This window comes from Miniopterus schreibersii (genome assembly GCF_964146895.1).
Source record: "Miniopterus schreibersii genome assembly, chromosome: 2".
NCBI lineage: Eukaryota > Metazoa > Chordata > Mammalia > Chiroptera > Miniopteridae > Miniopterus > Miniopterus schreibersii.
Genome location: NC_138102.1, coordinates 184,241,861 through 184,265,327, shown reverse-complemented (window position 1 = coordinate 184,265,327; position 23,467 = coordinate 184,241,861). Strand labels below are relative to the sequence as shown.

General features: G+C 53.6%; 1 protein-coding gene across 7 annotated transcripts in view; it reads left to right on the top strand.

The window, feature by feature from the left end:
* The first annotated feature begins 364 nt into the window (after window positions 1–364).
* The window catches only part of SCUBE1 (signal peptide, CUB domain and EGF like domain containing 1), a 99,056-nt gene continuing 75,953 nt past the window's right edge, over window positions 365–23,467 (top strand). For 6 of the 7 annotated variants that reach the window (XM_081130215.1, XM_081130211.1, XM_081130212.1 and 3 more), the window contains exons 1-3: window positions 369–551; window positions 3,982–4,113; window positions 21,146–21,274. In XM_081130215.1, coding sequence (XP_080986341.1) covers window positions 464–551; window positions 3,982–4,113; window positions 21,146–21,274 — 349 coding nt within the window. In that variant the 5' untranslated portion in view covers window positions 369–463. Of the gene's footprint in view, window positions 552–3,981; window positions 4,114–21,145; window positions 21,275–23,467 lie in introns of all 7 variants that reach the window. The other variant, XM_081130216.1, reaches the window with a different exon arrangement.

Here is a 23,467-nt window from a genome sequence, read left to right as displayed (position 1 = left end):
CCGAGGGTGTGGGTGCCGGGGGTGGGGGTGCTGCCCCCTCCGGGGGGGCGGCCACCCTCTCTGACCCGGGTTTGGGGGGAGAAGCGGGCAGGGGGGAGGGAACAGTTTCCGTGGAAGCCGCAGCCCGGCCGCGACCACGCACCCCGCGAGCCGCCCGGGGCCCCTACCCCCCACCTGCCGCCCGCCGGGAGGGGCCGGGTGGTCCCGACCCCGCGCCCGCCCCTCCCCCCGCCGCCCGGCCGCCCGAGCCCATTGGCCGGCCGCTCGCGGCGCCCCGCCCCCCACGGCGCGGGCCAATGAGCGCGCGCTGTCAGCTCGTCAGCCGCGCCGGCCCGGCGGCCGCGAGCCCGAGCGGCGGGGAGCAGCCAGCGGCGGGCAGCGCCAGCCGAGCGCCCGGTCGGGGGAGTCCCCGCGCCCAGCTCGCCCGCACGCCCGGCGCGGCCCGGCCCGGCCCGCAGCGAGCATGGGCGCGGCGGCCGTGCGCTGGCACTTGTGCGTGCTGCTCGCCCTGGGCGCGCGCGGGAGGCTGGCGGGGGGCAGCGGGCTCCCAGGTAAGCCCGCACCCGGGTGGGGGGTGGGGGGCGGCGGGGTCCCGCGCGGTTCCCCCGCCCCGCGCAGTCGGGGGGGGGCCGCAGCCCACGCGGTGCCGAGCCCCGCCCTCACTCTTCTTTGCAAAGTAACTTCTGGGACCCGCGCGGGGCGCCCCCTCCCCGCAGCCAGGGCGGCCCGAGGCTCCCGCAGCCGGGCGGGCCCGCGGGGGGCGGGGGGGCTGGGGCCCCGGGGGAGGGGGCGCGCGAGGGCGGGAGCGAGAAAGAAAGCGGGGACCCCGGCGCCGGACGGGAGAGAGGAGCCTGGGGGGGGGTGACAAGGGTAAAAGGACGGGCGGGGAGAGAGAGGAGGGGTGGTAGGCGGAGGGACAGACGGACAGGAGGAGACACCGAGGGATCACACAAAAGGACGCAGGAGGAACCCAGAGAAAGACGGGCGTGGAAGGGCAGAGAAGATCCCCGAAGGCCCAGGACCGCGGGGAGGGAGAAGCCAGGGAGGGAGGAAAAAGATCAGAAGAGGGAGAGTGGGGGGCAGGACGGACCGAGGGACGGGACGGCAGAGGAAGGAGAGGTGGAGGCAGATGCCAGAGAGATGAGAGAGGGCCGGAGGTGCCGAGAGGGAGGGAGACGCTGGAAATCGATGAGCAGATGGACTGACAGTCAGGAGGGGCAGGACAGACAGACACCGAGGGAAGGAGGTGGGTGGAAACCAGAGGGAGAGGATACCAGACATGGGACATGCAGTAGAGGGAAGGAAGCAGGAGCCCCCTGGCAGGCGGTTACCGTTACGGGCACCCAGCCTGGGTCGGGGCAGGCAGCGGAGGCGAGGCGGGGGCTCCCCAGGATTTCACAGGGACCCTGGCGCTCCTGCCCCTTCCCCTCCTGCTCCCCTGGTTGTCTGGAAGGGGCTTTCCCACAAAGCTGAAGTCAGGGGCTCCCCTCCCACGAGCTTCTTCCCTTTCTCTCCCTGGTGTGGGGGAGCTTCTCTCTTTCTCTTCTCTCAGGGGAGGGTCCTGCCTGCCCCTGGGGCTCTCTTCAGCTTTCTTGGGGTACCCGCCCGCCCCCCCGGCTGCCACGCTGGGCTCCCTGAGGTCTGTGTTCGGCCATGGGAGTCGCGGGAGTCACGCCCTGAGTGAGGATGCCATGCCATTTCAACTCTTCCGCAGCTGGAGCTGAGCGGTTTTCACGAGACTCCCCCCCCCCCCACCCTGGGGAGCTCTGTCCTGCTCCCCACACCCCCACTTGTCCGTGGGTGTCTCTCGTGGGCGTCTCTCGTGGGCTTTGCGGTCCTAAAACCCCGTTTGACTGTTCCTGTGTGCGCCTCTCCCCACCTCCCCGTCTCTCCTCTGTGTCTGCGTCTGTCTCCACCCCCATCTCCACCCATGGAAGCCTGTGAAACAAACCAAAGTCAAAGCCTGCGATGGGAAGGCTGGACAGCCCTGTGGGGGGAGCCCCAGGCCAGGGAGCGTGGCCCGAGGACCAGTGGGAACAAATGGCCCCTGGCTCCTCTTCCTCTCTCCTGGAACTCACCTACCCTCTCCCCAGCCCCCACCTAAAGCTGTATGTAAAAGGTGTCTAGAGAGGTGGCTCCACCGCCCTTTAGCTAACAGTCATTCATTTCCATTCTCATAAGGACACCTACCTAGGTGGGAGATTGGGGGGGGTCGAGGTGCAAGGGGCTCCAGAAGCCGAGACGGCTTCCCTGCCCTCATCCCTGTGCACCGACCCTTAGGAAGTGGGAAGATCCGTGGCCCATTTCCCTGCAGGGCCGTTTCAGAGTGGCCCCAGCCCTCCCCCCTGGAAGGATACAGAGTGGCCCTCTCTGGCCTCTGGCTTCCTGCCTTTGAGGCTGGGCCACCCCTACACGGGGGTCCCTCTGTCATCACTTCCCTAGAAGGGGGTGTTCTGCTGGCCCAGTGTTCCTGCGGGCCCCTGGGCCCGATGGCTGGGTCGGGCCTCCGGGCCTCTGTTCCACCTTCCTTCGGGCAGCTGTAGAGAATAGGCCGTTGACCTGAGCAGATACAACCACCCTGAAAAGTGATGCCACCTGCTGTGTGTGCACGCTCACATGGGTGTGCGTGCGTGCGTGGGTGTGGGGGGAGGGTGCGGGGAAGCGATTCTGTTTCTTTTTGATGCTCCTTCCTTGGAGGGAGGGCAGGCTGGAGCCTTAGGACTAGGGCAAGGGAGGAGCCTGGTAGGGGCAGCAGTGATTTTCTTAGAGAGCCCCCCTATGAACCCTGGTGCCAGCCAGGGGGCAATTCTGCAGGACCAGACAATATCAGGGGAGGCCAGAGGCATGAAGAGAGGAGGACATCTCAGGACTTCCCCCGGCTTGCCCTGGGTGACTGACTGCAGAGAGTTCCTTGTGCTGTCCTTTTGGGTCCCTCTGTCTGTCTGTCTGTCTCACCCATCTGAATGTCGTTCGTAGCTAGCTGGAGGTAGCATGGCAGGTAAATGAGCTCTGGACCTGAGCTTCAGTCTCTGCCCCTGAGGAGCCACCGACCTCCAACAGACCTCTCTGGGCCTCAGTTTCCTCATTCGTAACCTACATTATAGCAGAGGTTCTGGCCCTGCTATCCTGGGCCCCAAAGGTCCTCTTCCTGTCTGAGGGGTGTGTGGGGGGGGGGGGGGGTAGATGCACAGATACACAGATCTATTTTGCATTATTTTGCCAGATAGCATGTGTGTGTTGAGGGTGGGAGATGGGGAGTGCGAGGAGCCCTCAAAAGCTAGATCAAACTTGACTTTGGAAGTTGGAATATGACAGCCAGGTTTGAATCTAGTTTCTGAGGCAGAGAGGAGAGGATGGGGAGACTGAAGTCATGGATGAGCCGGTGAGCTCACCTGAGGGCCCGGTTCACTGCCGGGCACTCCAGGCTGGGGATACGGAAGCCACATGAAGAGTCCTGTGTTTCCACAGCCAAAGTGCTGCGTGGGTCCCATGTTCAGATCACCTGCATGGGCTCCTAGCTTGGCTCTGCTCACGGCTCCATGCTAGCCCCAGTTTCCCCATGTGTAACCCAAAGGGAATGGACTTAAGTTCCCTCAAGGATTCTTCTGGCTCTGAATCCTATAATAGAGTGGGGTGCGGTTGGAAAGATGCTTGCAGAGAGAACAAGACCCAGAGAGGGGCTTTTCCTTGCTGTGCTCCTAAGCCTTAGTTTTCTCATCTTTTTAGTGGGAATAACAGATTGACTTAATGGGTTGTTGTGAAAATAAGTGAGAACCAGCATTTTGGTGGCCTGGCAGACATTAGCTGCTCCAAAGATGCTACCAGTGGCCACATGTCACACCAGATTATCATGCGACGGCTGTTACTGTTAATTACCCCAGTGATCAGTAAAGGGCTGGAGGCAGAAGGAGCTCCCTCTGGGCTCCAGCATCTCTGCCTGCTCCCGGGCCACAGCTCACCAGTGCTTCCCTCCTCTAACAGGGGCCGTCGACGTGGATGAGTGCTCAGAGGGCACGGATGACTGCCACATTGATGCTATCTGCCAGAACACGCCCAAGTCCTACAAATGCCTCTGCAAACCAGGCTACAAGGGGGAAGGCAGGCAGTGTGAAGGTGAGCCCAGCCCAGCCCTCCTGGCCAGAGCCTGCAGCCGCCAGCAGGGGCTGAGCCTCTACCTTCCCCACCGAAGTGCCTCAGCACAGGCCTGTCTCAGCCTTGGGAGGGAGGCTTTGGGCTTCCTGGGAACCTGGGGGGCTTCCCTGGGGGTGGAATTAGGAGTCATTGGGTGCCTAACTCTCCCTGGGTTTGAAACTTTTGGGGTTTTGTTTTCTTTTTAAGAAGTTGAGATGAAGCATTGAATGTATTTGTCCATCTGTCTCTGACTGGATGTGTGTGGGGTGAAGGCTTGGGGTGGTACCCCCAAGGTCCCTAACTTCAAATCCGAAGTCACCCTATGTGGCCTGTAGCTTCCAAGGGACCTGCCAGTAGCTGGCCACACTGTTTGTGGGGCTGGTTCAGAGATGAGAACCAGGACAGGGACTGGTAGATTTGTGCTGTCTGTCCGTCCAGCCTTACCTCCCTGTTCCCGGGGCACTGGTTTGACCATCTGGCACTAGAAACTGCCCCCAGGCAGGCTGAACATCAGAGAGAAAAGAGCAGCCTCAGCTGCCTTTGGAGCTAGGTCGCTCCAAGCTGGATGGAACTTGAGGGAATACTTATCTAGGATGGTCTGTGTGTCCTTCTGACTCCTCAGGTCTGGGGCAGGGCCAGCATTGGGGACCTGAAACAGCATGTGACTGATGTGCACCCCTGGATGAGAAGCCTTGATCTAAATCTTCCCCATTTGTCCCCACTTTATAGATGAGGAAAATCGAGGCTCAGGGAGGAGAAGCGTCTTCTGCAGGTCCCATGTTCTCAGTGGCATGGCCAGTACTCAAACCCGGGTCTCTTAATTCCCATTCCACGGCGCTCTAACGCCTCACTTTGTCCTCACTGAACCCTGCCCCCTACTTTTTTCCAAGTGTGAGATTTGTGTTAGGAAAGCGACACATGAGAATGAGATGGGGTCCTCTTCCCTCTGTGTACAGCTTCACAGGCGCTGGAGTTTTGCAGGAGAAGCAGCTATGCTTCCTAGGGACACTGACACTATTCTTTTCATTTGTTGGGCATCTGCTTAAGGCTGAGTGCCGGGCAGATGACATCGGCCTGGATCCTGCCTGGTTTGGCCACATCCTGGCCTTGCTTGGGGCCCCGGAGCCTGAGGGGGGGAGCTGGCGCCTGCCCGTAGACCTCTGGCAGGAGGCCAGGCTCGAGGCAGATAGAGCAGGATGTCAGCAAGGAGCCTGGTGGCACGTGCCAGCCTGGCTGTTGGCAAGACCTGGAGGTTAGTTACTCAGTGGTTCCAAGTGGCACATGTGTGGCTCTGTGTCACCGTTTTCTAACCCTCTGCTCCGCACTTCAGGCCCAGCACTCTGACAAGGGAAAGCCAAGGGTGACCCCCATCACTGCTGGTTTTAGCCACTGATCTAGATTGTCCTCCTCCAGCCTGGGTCCTTAGGTCCCCTCCTGCTGGCCCCTGCCCAGGAGGCCCACACTTTGTCGCCTACCTGTTTCCCTGACGTCCTTTCAGCTGTCCACTCTGCATGAACCCAGCTGGGAGTTACACTCGCTGGCTCAATGGGCCGACGTCACCTGCGTGAAGATGAGAAAGGAGGAGGCTGTGACTGCTTCACGAATTGACAGCCCCCCCCCCGCCATCTCCCTGGCCTGGCTCCAGCCTCTGGCCCTCACTTCCTCAAACACTGAATGATACTATGCCCTGGCCATACATACACACGCCAGGCCCTTCCATGTTTCCCAGCCCCAGCTCAGGTTTTCCCTCACCAGGAGCTCCTTTTCCACCTTTTCTGGTCTTGATAATTTCTAGTCATGCTTTCAATTTGCCTCCTCCAGGAGGCCTTCACTGATGCCTCCACTTACACACACACACACACACCCCTGCTATAAGTACCTACTCTGTTCCCAGAAGCCCCTGGGCTACCCTCCATCATAGCACTTCCGACTCTGGATTGTAATTACATGTCTTGCTCCCCCACTGAACTGTAAGCTCATTTTTTGAGGGTCTGCCATGGGCTCGGTGCTGGGGCCACCACACTGAAGTCAAACTTGGGCTCACAATGAACTCCTCAAATGCAGAGAGCCTTTTCTGTTTGTCCCTGTGTCCCTAGCTCCAGGGGCAGGCCTGGCACTGATGCGGGTGTGCAGAAAATGTTTAGTCTGGGTTGCTCTCTCTTGCACAGACTGGAGTTCACGTTGGATGAGCCGCCTATAAGATGCCCAGAGAGGTGCGAGGGCCTATGGGAAGTGTGGGTGCTGGAACCATGAGGGCTCATTCTTGCTATGGCATCATTTCAACTGTGTCTAATGAGAGAGAGCAGCAGGGATGGGCCTGGCCCTGGGCTGCCATCCACCTCTAATGTGAAAGTTTAAATAGTCATTTCCCTCCTGAGCCTCAGTTTCTCCTTTAGTTAGATGCGCCCAAAATACCCATACCTCTCACAGTGGTTTCAGGCTCAAATGCAATGAATGGTGAAGACCTTTGAAAACCACTTAGTGCTGCGGACCTCAGAGGGGGTAGTTAGGGTGCAGCCTTGCCCCTCACTCAAGGAGCATATGGTCCGGTTTGGGCTGCAGGAGCTGAAATTGTATCAGCGGAAATTCTTCCTGGACAAATGAGGATCGCATGGGTGGTAAAACAGCACCTGTAAGGTGCCATGTTAACAGTGTGGAAAATAACTGTCAGGAACTGGGAGGAGGATGCTCTTTGGCCGCTTGCTCCCAAAACCCTCTGTGAGTGAGTGTTGGCCTGGGTTCTGGGGACCTGAATGGACACTGTCCCACTTGCACTGAGGTTTTTCTCATCCCTGGGACCCTATAGTCCTCAGTCAGAATCCGTGGAGCCTGCTGGAGTGTTCATCCAAGGGCCATCAGACCCCCCACTGGCTCCCCCAGGAGGGCCACACAGAGCCTTTTGGAGGCTTTGAAAGCTGGAGCAGAGGCCTGAGGGAGCTTGGGCCTCATCACATGTTCACTTGGTTTGCAGAGGGGGAAGCGAGGCCTGAGAAGGCAGGGGTCCTCCGCGTGGGGACTGGAGCCCAGCTGGTAGGTCCGTTCCCCCCACTGCTCTTCTGCAGGTGGCTGTTGCTGTCCTGGCTCTGTTCTGAGAAGAGCGGAGGAACAGTGCGTGTTCAGTTGAGCATCATGATTGAGGCAGGGGCCTGGGAGCCAGGCCACCAGGGTTTAAACCCCGCCTGGGGGCTTGGACAGGCCACTTGTTTGTAAAACAGAGACGATGAAAGTGCCTGCTTCCTGGAGGCAGCGCGGGAATTGAGTGAGTTAGTGTGTATGACGCATTTGAGCAGAGCCTGGTACTTGGGACACACTGTACAGACATGGGCGGCTGTTACCCAGGGGTGATGGCGGTGCCCATGGCACAGATGGTGACGTCAGTAATGATGACACTGATGGTGATGGTGACGGTGACGGCGAGGATGCAGATATTGATGATGTAAGTGGGGAGGAGGAGGAAGAGGAGGAGAAGGGTGAAGCTGATGGTGATGAGGAAGATGATGAAGAGGAGGAAGAGGGTGAAGATGAGGAGGATGAAGATGATGGTGAGGAAGAGGATGAAGATGAAGAGGAGGATGAAGATGATGAAGAAGATGATGACAGTGATGAGGATGAAGATGAGGATGTTGATGAGGAGGAAGACGATGGCAGTGATGAGGATGAAGATGAGGAGGAGGAGGATGTTGATGACAGCGATGAGGATGAAGATGAAGAGGATGATGAGGAGGAGAAGGATGAAGATGAGGATGAAGAGGAGGAGGATGACTATGATGAGGATGTTGAGGAGGAGGATGAAGATGAAGAGGATGATGACTGATGAGGATGAAGAGGATGATGAGGAGGAGGAGGATGACTGGTGAGGATGAAGATGAGGAGGAGGATGACTCATGAGGATGAAGATGAGGATGTTGATGACGAAGACGATGGCAGTGATGAGGATGAAGATGAGGAGGAGGATGAAGATGATGAAGAGGATGAAGATGAGAAGGATGAAGAGGATGAGGAGGAGGATGTTGATGACTGATGAGGATGAGGATGAAGATGAAGAGGATGGTGATAATGGTGAGGAGGAGGAGGAAGATGAGGAGGATGATGACTATGATGAGGATGGAGATGAGGATGTTGATGACAATGGTGATGATGACGATGATGAAGATGAGGTGGATGTTGATGACTCTGATGAGGATGTTGATGACTCTGATGAGGATGAAGATGAGGATGTTGATGACTCTGATGAGGATGAAGATGAGGATGCTGAGGAGGAGGACGGTGCTGACCTTGGTCGTGAGAGCGATGCTGACTGTGGAGACGAGCACCCGTGATGGTGCCGGGGTGGTGCCGGGAGGATGTTGATGATGCCATGGCCATGCTGATGATCATAATGTTCAGAATATGAAAGTGGGTGTGGCTTTGTCTTTTTCCAGCGTCTCCCAGGATCTAAAATGGCTGGGAAATGCGGCGCTCTGGTTCCTTGACAATGCAGAAAAACCATGCGCATCTGTTCATATCCCCACAGAGACACACAGACGTATGCCGTTCACAGATGACTGTCTACCAAGAACGTAGGGTAAAAATCACAGGTGACAGAAGGCTTTCCTTTGTTCCACTAATCCTGCTGCAGGGGCGGCAAATATGCTGCCCTCTCCTCCAGCCGACATAGCTAACCCATCCCCGCACCCTCCGGACAGCCCCTTTCACTTTAGGTGAAACCTGCTTTCTCTCCCTGGGCTCTTTGTCTGCAGGTCCTGAGCTGGGGGGGGGGGGTTGTGCAGAGGCTGAGGTTGGAGTTTTGGGGAAAATGAGGACCTGTCCTCAGATCTGATAGACTTTGCTATTTATTGTGATAAGCACAGAGGATGAATTTTCAGCCAACATCCCCGGAGCACATGGCTCCCATGGTCTCCCCAGTTCACAGGAAATGGACCCAGCTGTGGGAAGCCCTGTGTGGGGCTGACTGAGCCTCTTAAACCCTTGACTGTGTCACCTTGAAATTCCTGCTGGTTGTGAACACCCCTTTAGCAGACCTGCCCCCCATTCCGGGGATGGGTTCTGAGCACCTTCAAGGCCATGTTGTGCGGGTGCGCGTGCAGTGATGACTGGGCCTCTACACTTGCAGCCACTTGCGTTCAGGGAGCAGCCTGGGGCCCGTGAGGCCAGCTTAACAGGAGGCTTGCTGTGTCCAGACCGAGGTGCCTCCGACTGTTGGGAGAGGCTGTGAGCAAAGCTGAGGATAAATCAGTGTCTTCCTGATGATTCCCATCTTGACAGAATTTGAAGTAACTCGAGGTAAACTTGTGGATATGCAGAGTTGGAGGGAACATTAAAGGGTGTCTTACGGATGACCACACCAGACCCATGCACACCTCCCCAGACCCGTATACACACCTCCATTTTGGCCCGTGTTCCCCTACATTTATGTTTCCCTGTGTGTCTTCCTGGAACATAGGCCCCTCAAGGGCAGGATCTGTGACCTATTCACCTTCAGTCACTACAACCTAGCACCAGGCTGGCACAGGGCTTGGAAGGCATCTGTTAAGTGAAAGGGTGGATGGCTGGGTCTCAATGGTTACCTCCTCCAGGAAGTCTTTCCTGCTGCCCCAGACAGGTGAGCTGTTTGTCACCTGTGAGCATCCCTCCTTCAGAGCTCCTGTCCCAATGGGCTGCAATGGCATATGTGACTCAACTTGGGCCTGGGCCCAGAGCTGGTGACAATGGGCAGTGATTGACTGTTATCAATCCTAGGGATATCAGGAACGACCTCCCACAGCCTCCCAACTCTGAAGGTTTCACAGATGAGGAAACTGAGGCCTGAGAGAAGAAAGGACTAGTCTAAGGATATCTCGTGTGGACCAGTGGCAGAGCCAGTTTGGGGAAATTGGACGCAAGGAGGCCAGTCTCTAGCCAGGTCACCCAGCTAAGAAGCAGCAGGACCTAGATCCGATCCCTGGTCAGCCATGGGATCCCAGCAGAGGACCAGGCCCCAGCAGCCTATCTGAATAAAGTAGGAGGAGTTCTTAGCTATGGCATCCTAGAGAGGGCTAGGGAAGGAAACCATTTCCTATGTTCACCAACCCCCCTGCTGCCACCAGCTCATGTGAGCCGGGCCTTGTGCATGCGATGGTCTCAAAGCGCATCACCCATCATGTAACTAGGGGGTGGCATCCCTCGGGCTTGCCCGGCACTCAGCTAACCACTTTGAGCTGCTGTCATTTCTTTCCTTCTCCCTAACCACACTCCAGCATCACTATCATTTTTTTTTTTAGTTCTTTAAACTTGCTGGCTTCTTCCTACCCCAGGGCCTTTGCATATCCTGTTTCCCCTGTCCCCTTCGTTTAGCTAAGCCTATGCATCCCCAGCTCACCAAACCCCTTAAACATGGGCCTTGAAAGACCTGCCAGGGCCAGCCCCTTACTGGTCTGAATTAGTTGGGCCTGTTTGTGCTCACTCTCCTGAGGGGGCAGCCTGGGGGTGAGAAGGGGCAGGCCAGGACGGAGGAGGGGGCATTTCATCCCCTTTAAATGCTCAACTCATTTAACCTTAATTGCTTTGTTTTCATAGACATTGGCTCAGGGAAAGAACCAAATTATAGCCTGAATTGAGTCTTACTAATCTTAATTAAAAGCTCTCGTTGATAATCAGGACCAGGCCCCAAAAGAGGAGCGAATGCCCTCCAACGGCTTGTTTAACTAACCGAGACCCTCTGGATAGCCGCGTTCCGCGCACAGCACCCCTTCCACGCAGCACCCCTTCTATGCGCACTTAATTTTTTGGACCATCTGCTCAAGTGGTGTATTCCCCTTGCAAGTCCCAACTGGGGGCTTTTCCAAAAGGCTGTAATTAAAACTCTTGGGGGAAATAAATTTTTGTCTTGGCCACAGTATATCAAATGTATTGTTATTTTCCCTTTTTGTGTGTGTGAGAAGGAAAAAAAAATGATAACCTTATGGGCATTGGAGATCACAAAATTAACATGTGTGTAATGAATATAAATAGTGACTTCCTGAATTTTATATCCCCGGGGCCTACTTGTCAGTCACTGGAGTTGGGTAGATTACAGGCCTTGCTATTAAGTGTTTCAACAAAACTCCTAATAACAAACCCAGTGATCCACTTAGTCTAACATCAGAAAAATAAATCTTAAAACCAATTGGCCTTCTTAGGGAGTAACGTCTGACCTTATTAAGTCGTTTTCGTCTCCTCATTACTGTGCACTTTGTTGAGACCCCAGATAAAATTCTGCTTTTTGGGAGGCCAGGAGAGGCCGTAGGAGGTAGGCTGGGGAGGGGGGATTCTCCTTCAAGTCTTAAAACGTGCAATTATGGGTGCTGCCATGTGCCTCCTGGATGGAGATGAAAGGGCTCGAGTCCTGCAGACCAGCGGGCAGGAAGAAATTGGATGTGACTTAAAATTCCAAGTTGCTGTCAGCTAGCAATTAGGTAGCGGTGATTGCAGCAGTCCCAGCTCTGCACAGTTTAGGTTTCTTGGAGCCTGCATCTGTTTTTAGAAGAAAAAAAAATGAGTAGCTCATACTATGGGCGTTTAAGCAGTGGAGGCTAGTTCACCTTCCTGAGCCTCAGTATGCCTATCTGTAAAATGTGTCCGCTGGCCCGGATTCGGTTTAGTGTCGAGACTATTCACCGATCACCTGCTCTGTGCCAAGCGTGGTGCCGGGGCCAAGACGTGTTTTCCTGACCTCACTAGTTGGTGGGAAAGACGTGATCATAACAGGGTGTGGAAAGTGCAGCAGTGTAGCCAGGCGTGGCTCAGCGGTTGACCATCGACCTAGGATCCAGGAGATCGAGGTTTGATTCCCGGTCAGGGCACATGCCCAGGTTGCGGGCTCGATCCCCAGTCGGGGGCGTGCAGGAGGCTGCCGATCAATGACTTTCTCATCATTGATGCTTCTCTCTCTCTCCCTCTCCCTCCCTTTCTGAAATCAATAAAGAGATATTTTTAAAAAAAGAAAGTGCAGCAGTGGGAATGCAGAGCAGACTCGGTGGGGGTGAAGAAGACAGTATCGGCGCTGGAGGAAGGAGGACATTAGGAGGACTCCCTGGAGAGGTGGCATCAGGCTAAGTTAATAAAGCAGAGCGGCAGCTGGTGTCGGAGGTTCCCTCCAGCTCCGATGGCCCAGGGGGGCGTCTGTAGCAAGGCTGCAGAGGCCTGTTTCGGTCCTTGCGGTCTCAGTATATAGAGCAGGCGACTTCGGCTTCCTGAGGCCTGGGTCCTGGCCCACCCGGTGGCTGCAGAGGCACCTGCCCCACTGAACACGTTGGAGCGGAGGGTGGAGGAGGGCAGGCCGCCTCGCTGGATGTGAGTGTGTTGAAGGCAGTGCCTGCATGTTAAGCTTTCTTTTTTTCTCTAAATCCCCATTTCTCTGAGGGTTGGAGGGTCTCTGCCCCCACCCCCACCCCCATATCGTCCATCTCCCCAGGCCGCAGGCCCCTTGCAGCCCCTTCCTCTGGGCCCTCCTGCCTCCTCTTGGCGGCTTCTTATTACAGTGGCTGTATTTGTTTTTTCATCTGAGGAATGCTAACCAGAAAAAAACCATTATTTCTAAGAAAATAAACTGTGGCTGCTGGCCTTTGAATGCTACTGAAATGGATGGCGGCCTTCCCCACAGGCCTTGAGACAGAGCGAGCTGGAGGGTTTGTGTGTGCGGGCAAGGTCAGGGGGTCTCGGAGGGTGCGCTGAGGGGCCCCTCCAGATGGGCCGGGGCTGCAGCCCTGGGAGGAGACGGTTAAAAACCCCAGCCGAGCAGCCTGGGCTTTTGGCCTGGTTAACAATGGCTGCTGGGCTCGATCACGCCCTGCTCTCCTCGAGGTCTCCAAGATGCTCTGCTCTGTCCAGGAGCCTCCAAGCCTTGCCTATGCCTCCCAGGCTCTTATGTCTGGGCGCAGAGAACTGATGTAGTTTGGTGGAGACCTGGGTGCCAGCCCTGTGAGACCTTGAGGAAGTCTGTGGACCTCTTGGGCCTTTGTGTGCTGACTGCAAAGTTCAGGGCTAGGGCCAGGAGATCCCAGGCCTCTTTGGCCCCTTGCGGTGGGCAACTCCTTCAGGGTGCTTCTTGCCACGGTGGCACCCAAGGCTGGCTCGGTCTCTGGAGATGGCAGTTGGGCTCCAGCTGGACTGTTAGCCACCTGTCCCTGCCACAGGCAGCCCCACAGGCAGACCTAGGTCTGGCCCATGCAATGGTAGGTGAGGCTGTCCTCACATGAGATGTACGTGTCTGTGTCGGGGTCATTCTCCCCCTCCAGGCTGGCAGCGCCTAGGGCAGGGTCTGGGCTAAGGGTGAGCAGCCAGCCTGGGGAAGGTGTTGGTACAGGAGGAAAGAAAGCAGGGAGGCAACGTGGTCCTCAGGGAGAACCACGGGCCTTGGCTCCCTGGATCCGTGAGATGTGGGAAACTCTCCCGGCAGCTGTGTCAGGGTTAGGAGGGTGGAATCTGGAACCAGGTGGCCCAAGTTCCACTTGCTGGCTGGGTGATCTGGGGCAAGTCACCTGAGCTCTCTGAGCCTCAGTTTCTTTTTGTGAGATGAGGGAAGCTAGGCCCTGCTGCCTGGCCTATAGTGAGGGGTAATCCCCCTGCCACTAGACGACGCCCTGTGGGGACTTGCAGTTGCTGCTGCTGTTAATACTGTTGGCGAGAAACTCCTGGGGACTTGGAGAAAGGATGAAGTCCAACCGCACCAGGACTCTGAGGTCAGGGGAAGCAGCCTGAGCTGGGGGTGGGGGACAAGTTGCTGTCAGCCCCTGACCTGTTGGTCATACTAGCTCCTCAGTTCCCAATTTGAGTTCCATTGCCCCTTTATAAAACCCAGAGCTGCATCGGGGGAGCTCTGGGATCCTGGCTCATCCATTCCACGTGGTGGCAACTACAAATTTCTGATTGTTCTGTTGAGTCCAGAGCTTGGGCCTGTGGAGCATCCCCTTAGAGTCTGCAGTTTGGGGGCCTGGGGCTTCTCCCCTGCCTTTCACCAAGGTGATGGGAGAATGACCATGCCTGTTATTGAAGAGGGGGCATGGGGGCCTTGACTCTGGATGGATAGGCCCCTGGGGCCCCTCCTTGCTTCCATCTCAAACATTCTAGCGGGTCAGCTCTCCCCTGACCAGGCTGCTTCGGTATCCAGTGGGGCTGATGCCGGAGCCTGGGAACAGCCCCCAGAGAAGGGTTAGGATGTTTCTGAGGGAGAAAGGGAGTCATTAACTGATCCTTCGTGGCTCCCGCCTGGTGCTTGGGAGCCACAAAGCCCACTGTGAGCTCACGCTGGGCAGGTGGCATCTGAGGTCAGTTCAGAGTGAGCACCTTGTCATTTCCCTGCACCCAGGCAGAGCCCCCAGAGCCCCAGCCAGCACAGTGGACAAGAAAGCTGACAGCATTAACTTTTTAAAAATTTAAACAACTTTACTGAGACAATCTACATGTCATACACTTCACCCATTTAAAGTGTACAATTCAGTGCCTTTTAGTAATTTAGAGAGTTGTGCATTCATCAATTTTGGAAACTTTTCATGACCCCCACAAAAGAAACCTGCACCCTAAGCCGTTACTCTCTAGCCCCCAAACCCCCAGCCCCAGAAAACCGCTAAGCTACTTTTTACCCGATAGATTTGCCTTTTTTGGAGATGTCACATAAACAGAATCCTACCATAGGTGGCCCTTGGTGACTGAAATGGCAGTCACTTTGAAGTCAGGTGGCCCAGCTCACTTCCGGGCTGCATTTGCATTAGCTATGTGATGTTGGGCGGGGCAGATAACATCTCTGAGCCTTGGTTTTCCCTGCTGTAAAATAGAGACGTTGGGCCTCTTCTCGGGGTGGTCAGACATGAAGGCCGCACGCTGCCTCCATGCTGTGGGGTCAGTCAGCAGAGGCCACCAACCAGATGACCGCTCATGCCGTCAGTGCTGAGCAGTCTGTTGCTGAGCTCGCTCTGCCGCTTCCGAGGCTCAGACTGAACAGGACAGGGTTTCTGCTTGTGGAACTCATAGCCTCTAGGACCCATACACAGCAAGGGAGAGTAATAACAGGGTCTTTTCAGGGGGCGGTGGGGCGCAGGGAGTGGGGCAAGGTCATGTCTGCCAGGGGATCAGCAAAAGCTGCAGGGAGGAGGTGATACTGGGGCTCTGTCTGCAAAAGTATGTAGGTATCTGTGAAGGGAAAGGAGCTCCGGGCAGAGGGAACAGCGTGAGCAAAAGTATGCCAGTGGCCTGAGCCCAGCAGGCCACTGGGAGAGGTCAGCAAACAGCTCTAGCCTCATGGTTATCTTGGATCATGGGTTGGATGGCGGGAAGGACCTTCCCACCCCCTGGCTGAACCATGGTCGCTGTGTGCAGTTAGGAATGAAAAAAAAGTATATAGGTTTGTGTTGGTTTTGCGTGACCTTTGACCTTTCCCATAATTAACTGCTGGGCCCACTTCTGGTATTGTCTCCGCAGAAGGGGGGCCTGATCGATGGATGCCAGGGGGCCACAGAGAGCAGGTCTCATTACTCAGTCATTACAAACCCGGAGCTTAACCCTGTGCCACCGGAGACGAAAGGGGGAGGCCCGGGGGCGGCTTAATCCTTCCTGCTCGGCGGCCCTGCCAAACTACCTTCCCTCGAGCATAATTAGCCAACAAACCGGATTAAGATTTATTCACCAATAAGGACTCAACTTCCTAAGCCATACATCTCTCCCAGAATGGGTGCCGGATCCAAGGAGCGCAGGGTTTTCCTAAAGCCCCAGACAAAGGAGAAGACCAACTACCTCCCAGCCAGCCTAGGGGTCTTTGTTAAAGCGGTCGGTCTCCACTGTCTGCAAGGAACATCGAGAAAAATGCTAATTTCAAGGGGAAGTGAGAGGACATTTGCGGTATGATCTAAGAGGGGGTGGTGGGGAGCTTTAAAAATCCTCATTTTACATTAGAAAGTATGTAAAGGTCAAATCACTGTACTGTACACCTGAAACTAATATAATATTGTATACCAACTAGACTTCTATTTTTAAAAAATTTCTATTTTGAGAATCTTACCAGTCAGGGAATTTTAGGAGAATGCCCTGAAATAGTATTAAAATAAAATGAGACGGAGCCCTGACTCATTCCAGCAGACTCTTTTAGAACCTAGGCACCACAGGATAAATATTTTTTTTTTATGGGGGCACCAAGAACCAATTTTGAATTAAATGAAAACAACCAAACTTGCCCCACTTGCGTTCCAAACCAGCGTTGCTGGCACGTGATCACAGCTGTGGGATCGTGCACGCTGCACTGTAATACAGGGAAAGCGCACTGTGTGACCTAAAAATCCCATAATGAGCCGCTCCCTGTACTCTCTTCCTCTGCTCCGTTGGATGTCAGGTGCTGTTTTCTGTTGGGAATTGAGTTTTCATTTTTTTAAAAATCCAAGCTGGAGAGAGGGCAGGGATGTCTGGGCGAGCTGTCGGACTCCTCGCCCTGGGCGCACAGTTTATTCTCCCTGCTTTCTCCACTTGTAGGGCCATCCCTGTCACCACCCCTCAACTTTGACGGTGGGCACAGATCTTGGAAATGGAAGTAATGACGCGTGACATCGCCCCTGAACCTTTCTCCTTAATAACTTTCTGGAGTCTGAAGCATTTTTAAGAAGTATTCATCCCGCCCGGCCGGGGTGGCTCAGTTGGTTGAGTGTCGACCCATGAACCAGGAGTTCACCGGTTCCATTCCCGGTCAGGGCACATGCCCCAGTTGCGGGCTCCATCCCCAGTGGGGGGGGTGGTGCAGGAGGCAGCTAATCAATGACTCATCACTGATGTTTCTCTCTCTCCCTTCCTCTCTCTGAAATCAATAAAGATATATTTAAAAAAACAAAACAAAAAAAAGGTCATCGAGCCTGAGGGGCATCTTGAAGGCCTGCAGGGCCTCCTCCAGGGCTGGTGGGTCTTGCAGATGTTTATTACCTTAATAAACCCACTCGCTTTGGCAGAGATTTTGTTAAGTTGATTTGTTTGTGTGTTTATCTCTCATGTATTAAAGGAGGAGACTCACATGATCTAAAAAAAAAAAAAAAAAAACACACAAAAATTCAAGGCACAGACACAGAAAACAAAAGGAAGGGCTCCTTTGTGAGCAAATGTTCTGTGTCCAGGATGCTGGGGTAAAGCAGTCTGGCCTCAGAAGCCAGCAGAAGCACTCAAGCCGGGAAATGGAAAGGAACTGATCATTCTAAGAGAGACTCGGATGTGGTGGGAACTCCTTGGGGATAGATTATGGGAAGAGATGTGAGCATCAAGCATTCCTGCACTCTTCAGCCCATCCATGTCTACCGTGGCCTATGCTATGGGGAGTCAAAGGAAGGAACAGACCAGAGTTGTTTTACTGACTTTCCAGCGATCTCTTTGTAGTGCCTTATGGGGATCGTGAGCAGAGTGGGGTGTATGATTATTGTAATCAGGGGAAGAAACATTTTTCTCAGACTTTACCACCATTAAAGTAGTTGGTCTTATTGTGCTCTATGGATGTGGTGACTCTGTAACTGATTGTGTTTCCCTCTTTGCTTTGGCCTCTAGGAAGCTCAGAGCTATATCTGTGGCCCACCTTTTGAAATGGTGCTAGAATTACTGAATGTATTTCTGCATACTTTCACCAGCTTTTTAAGCCATTCTTCAGCCCTCATTTCTTTTTTTTCATCCTAATATCTTACTCTTTTTGAAAACCTTATTGTATATATTTTACAAGCAGTTTAGATGGATGATGTTTGAAGGAACTGATGGGTACATGGATAGATGTTTGGATGGATGAGTGAATGTTTGACTGGATAGATGAGTGGCTAGGTGTGTGTGTGTGTGTGTGTGTGTGTGGATAGATGGGTAGGTGTTTGGATCAATGAGTATATGGATAGGTGGTTAGCTGTGTGGATGGATAGATGGGTGAATGAATGGGGGTTTGGATGGATGACTGTTTAGATGTTTAGATGAATAGGATAGGTGTGTGGCTGAATGTTTAGATGGTGGATGCATGTTTAGATATATGGGTGGATATTTGGCTGGGTAAATGAATGGGTGACTAATAGGTGATTGGATGAATAGAAGGATGGTCAGCTGACTGGATATTTAGATGGATAAATTTTGCATGAATGGAAGGATGGCTAGGTGGATATTCGAATGGATAGCTAATGCAGTGACTAGATGGATGGGTAATGGGTGGGGGTGGCTGGCTATTGGGGTAGATGGATAGATGCGTGTGTGTGTGTGTATCTAGAGCAAGTATAAGGATGAATGGATAAATGGGTATTTGGATGTTTGGGTAATACTTTCTTGGTACACAGTGTAAATGTGCCAAGGGTGAAATAACGTGTATAAAGTACTTTGCCAATGTCTGGCATGTCGTGGGCATTCTGACTTACTACAAAGGACATGGGCTTGTTGACTGAAATACCTTTGTTCTGATCCTTGCCCTACCACTGACTGCATGACCTTAAGCAATTACCTAACCTCTCTGCACTGTAGTTTGCTCAACCGTAAAATGAAGTTAAGGTGCTTACTCCAGAGGGTTGCTAAATGGGCTGGTGTATATTTCAGGGGTAGTAGATACTTGCATACTTCTTTCTGAGGTACAACGAGAGAGAGAGAAAGAGAGAGAAACCATTTTTCCTAAGCATGAAATAAAAATCCTTTCCCTCAGTCTGACTTATCCAACCTAAATCATGTACCCACCCAGGGACCACCAGCAGTTGCTAATGCCATGTACTGTTTGGGTCCACTCTCAAGAATTGAGACCAGGCCACCTTCTATAGAGAGTCACCTTCTTGAATGAAGGAAAGGAGAGAAGGAACAGTTTGAGGGCTGCTGGTTCAGATCAGATAGTAGTGGAAATGAGTGACCAGTGGGCAGACTGTAACCATATTAACAGCGTAGGAAAACCGTGCTTTGGTAGTTGATTAGATGTCAGTGGAGAGGTGGAAGGATAATGATATTCACCAGGTGGGGCATCCCAGAACAGTGCGGGTTGATGGGTTAAAGTTGGACCAGGCCGCCTTTGGAATGTATGTGGACGATCCACGGGGAGAAGTGGTTGGTGTACCCGGGGCTCTGGTGAAAGGTCAGGGTGGCAGAGATTGGGAGGTAATCAGTCTCCGTCTTTATAAACCCCTGTGCCTTCTCAAACATAAAATCTCATATTCTCCTTTGATGTTATTTAAAATGTCTAAGTGTGTTAAATATACGATTAAAAACAATTGAAATGACTTGCAGGATCGAGTCAGCGTCCCAGCTGATGCTGATGGCCACGGCAGGCAGGTTAGGAAGAAGTCTCTGTCTCTTGCACCTTTGGAGATCCAGGCTGGTTTGTGCTTCCCTCATCGTGGCTGTGCGGGCAGGCGCCAGGAGGAGGGTGCAGAGCCTAGACCCTGTACTCGGGAGCTTTCCTGCTGCTGTTTGCGCTGAAGTTATACCCTCTGCTGGCAGTGTTCCCGGCAGGCAGGTGTCCAGGCCGTGCTTGGTCACCTCCAGTGTCAGGGAGCTCACTACCTCCTGAGACAGCCTCTGTCCTCCAGATGAACGTGCCTACCGGCCAACGTTCACTGTCCCCCACGGCTTTTCCCCACTCTGTGCAGCTCTGCCCCCCAGGCCAGCGTGGTGAGCATGGAGCTGGGTGTCTCCCTGTGCCAGGTCCTCGGGCATCTGAAGGGGCAGCCAGACTTGCATTTAGTCCCCCCTCTTCCTCAGGCTGCCCCACCCCAGGTGGCACAGCTGGCACCCACCAGTAGGATTTTGAAGTCCTACTTGGACTGCGTAAGAGAGACGGACTGACTCTTCCCGGGTTTTACTGTCTTCGGAGGCACTTCCGGTTCTGCTTAGCTGAGGCACTTCCGGTTCCGCTGTGGCATTTCCGCTTCCGCTGTTAGGAGCCCTTCGCCTCCCGGTCGTGTGCTTCTCCGCGTTGCCTGTGGATGCTGGGGAGTGTGGGTTCAGACCCGTGAGCCCACAAAGCGTTCGCCTGACCGAGCAGGAGCCGGCGAGCGCCCCGGCGGTGCGGCGGGTCGTCCAGGCCTCCGGCTGCCGGCTGCCGGCTCCCGGCCCCCAGAGACGCGCGGGGCTCCGGCCCTCTCGCGCGCCCAGGCCAGGCCGCACTGGGTCAGGTCCCGCTTGGCTGCCTCGTAGGCGTGTGAGCTTTGGCAAGGTGTCGGCCTCCCTGTGCCTCGTTTCTCCAGCGCCCGTGCGGAAATTGGAGTAATGATGGCAGTGCTCACGTCACCGAGTTTGTGTGGGATGGAAAGAGATAATGACGTAGGGTATTGTCAGCGGGGCGTTAACTGGGCATGTTCCAGTTGTTCTCCGTGTGTCTGTCTGTCTGTCTCTCTCTCTCTTTCTCTCTCGTCTCTCTGGAACGCCAGAACTGATAGCCCTCTGGCCCGTGATGGGAAATGTTAAAAAAGACTTAAAACAGCAAAAAGGGTGACCTTTAGGAAGGCCATTGGCCATTGTTTATGAGACAGAGGACTTTGTTATAACAAGGAAACTAGCACAGTCGAAACTCAGACTTCAGATGCTGATGTGGAAGGAAACTATTTGGGGGGGGTGTATGGACTTTCAGTCCAGAGTTTACACTTTTTGGTGGTACGCAAAGTTCATTTTACGTGATATCCCGTGTTTCACGAGTAATGAGTTCTCCATTTCTGGGAGGCTTTCACATGAGCCTAAAAGATCTAGTTGGGGCGGGGGGGGGGGTTACACAGGGTCCCCACATGCTGTAATTGTTGAGAGGCTTTCAAGGGAGGCAGAGCTGGGTGTGACTCTTGCCTGCTTCGCTGTGGTGGGAGCTGGAAGGCACCCCGCACATGTCTGGCACATGGCCCAGCTCTGCAAGGTGGTGGCCAGTCTTGACGCAGAGCCAGGATCTTCATCTTTGTAATCTTTGGGTCCCCAGCCCCCAGCAAGGATGCTAGTGAATGCCTGTTGAGTCATCCCCTAGCTACTCACGTCTGAGTGGCTTCACCAGTGGGGGGAGAGGGGACCCCAGGCTCTTCCTCTGACACCTCTAATGCTCCTTGTTTTGCAGACATTGACGAATGTGAGAATGACTACTACAACGGGGGCTGTGTTCACGAGTGCATCAATATCCCGGGGAACTACAGGTGCACCTGCTTTGACGGCTTCATGCTGGCACACGATGGACACAACTGCCTGGGTGAGTGCTGCAGCCATGTCCTGCCTGCTGGGCATGCCTTGCCTGTTCCTCAGCTCCAGCTTGCAGTGTTGGGGGCAGTGGGAAGGCTTGCTCTCCTTTGGTTCTTTGTATTAGTTTGCTGGGGCTGCCATAATAAAACAGTACAGACTTGGGGGGGGAGCAAGAGGTTAAACAACAGGAATTTATTTTCTCACAGTTCTGGAGGCTAGAAGTCTGAGGTCAAGGTGTTGACTGTTTGGGGGTTTTCTGAGGCCTCTCAGCTTGGCTTGCAAATGGTCACCTTACTGCGTGTTCACAGGGTCATCTCTCTGTGCCTGCATGTATTTGGTGTCTTTCTCCATGTGTTCTAATCTCCTCTTATGAGGACTTCAGTCATTTTGGAGCAGGGCCCATCCTAACCAACCTTTAACTTAATTATCTCTGAAAAGGTCCTGTCTCAAATGCAGTCAGTCACATGCTGATATACTGGGGTTTAGGGCATCAACAAGAATTTTGGGGGAGCACAATTCGGCCCATAACAAGGATTCTTCTATACCTCCAGAGCCTCATGGTTCAATTATATATTTTAAGCCAGTTGTATAAAACTTACAAGAGTAATGCAAGCCTGCTGGATAAAATTGGAAAAATGTAGAATAGGAACAAAAAATTGGGAAGCATCTTAGAGTAATACTAATGTCTGTGTGTTGACTGTTAGTTTCCTTTCAGTCTTCTCTATGCTCCCAGGTGTGGTTTCACTCTACTAGTGATCAGGTGGTCAGCATGATTTTGTCCCTTGATTTTCCCTTTAACATCATGTGAACCTCAGGTATGTTTACCTGGCCCCTGTTATTGCCATTTTTCTAGTTGCCTCATAGTCTGACGAAGGACTAATAACATGAGGCTGCTGTAACAAAGTAATAAACTGAATGCCTTAAACAGAAGAAATTTATTCTCTCCCAGTCTGGGGGCTAGAAGTCTGAAGTCAGGGTGGCGGCAGGGTTGGTTCCTTCACAGGGCTTTGAGGGAGAATCTGTTCCAGGCCTCTCTCCTAGCTCCTAGTAGCCTCTTTTGCTCCTTTGCTTGTAGATCACGTTGTCCCTGTGTTTTCACATCGTCTTTGCTTGTGTGTTTCTGTCTCTGTGTCCAAATGTCCCCTTTTTATAAGGACACAGTTATTAGATTAGGGCTTAACCTAATGACCTCATTTTAAGTTGATCATCTGTAAATAACAATCTCCAGAAAAGGTTGCACTCATAGATGCTGGTGATTAGGATTTCAGCATCTTTTAGGGGACATGGTTCAGCCTATCACAAAGCTGGTTTGCAGTCTGTAGCAGGAGAAACATCTCTCGGCAGAAAGCACGTGGGTCTCAGAGCATGAGTGCTTGTCCCCTAAGCACTTGGCTGTTACTGGCGGCTGAGTGACCCAGGGCAGGAGGGCTTGAGCCCAGAGGGTAAGACCATGGACTTGGCAGGAGTATGGCTATGAATACGTTATTAATATCTCTGGGCCTCGGTCACTTGCTGGTAAAGGGAGGGTGTGGAGAGCAGCTGTGAGCAGTCGCTGAGATCATGTCCGGGCAGCTGAGAAGCGTGCCGGACACAGGCCTCTCCACACTAGCGGCTCTTACTGTCAGTATAGCCTGTGAGCTCAGGCTTCCCTGCTGTAAAACAGGGATGATCATGCTGCCTCCTTCACCAGGCTGAGTGTTAGGTGAAGCGAAGGGACTGGCACTTAGTAGGTGCAGATAGTTAACAAACAGGCATTAGCGTTACTCGAGGAGAGCTGGCCAACCTTTGGTGGTTGGACATTCAGGTTGTTTGCTTATTTTGTTTGTTGGTTTGTTTTTACCATCAGAATCTAGAGGTAATTCTGGCCTTAACCTTTTTTATCTCGTTTTCCCAGTTGCTTTAGCAGTTCTTCCCAGAAATGGAGCTACTGGGTCAAAGGATCATTTGGATTCTCTATGGCTTTCACTGCGGTGCTTCCTGAAAGCACTCAGCACCCCTCCTCTGTGCCAGCTGGTGTGCTGGTGGGTGGCATAGGGAGCGGGACGTCCCACGTGCTCTGGACTTTTCCTCTCCGTGGTGTATTAGCCGTAGCTTCCCTGCCTGTTTTTGTTTAATGCCTATTGCATCTCAGATGGGCTTGTTATGGGAAACAGATCTGTGAACATGTAATTACACCCACAGTAAGCTCTGAAACGGAGGTCTG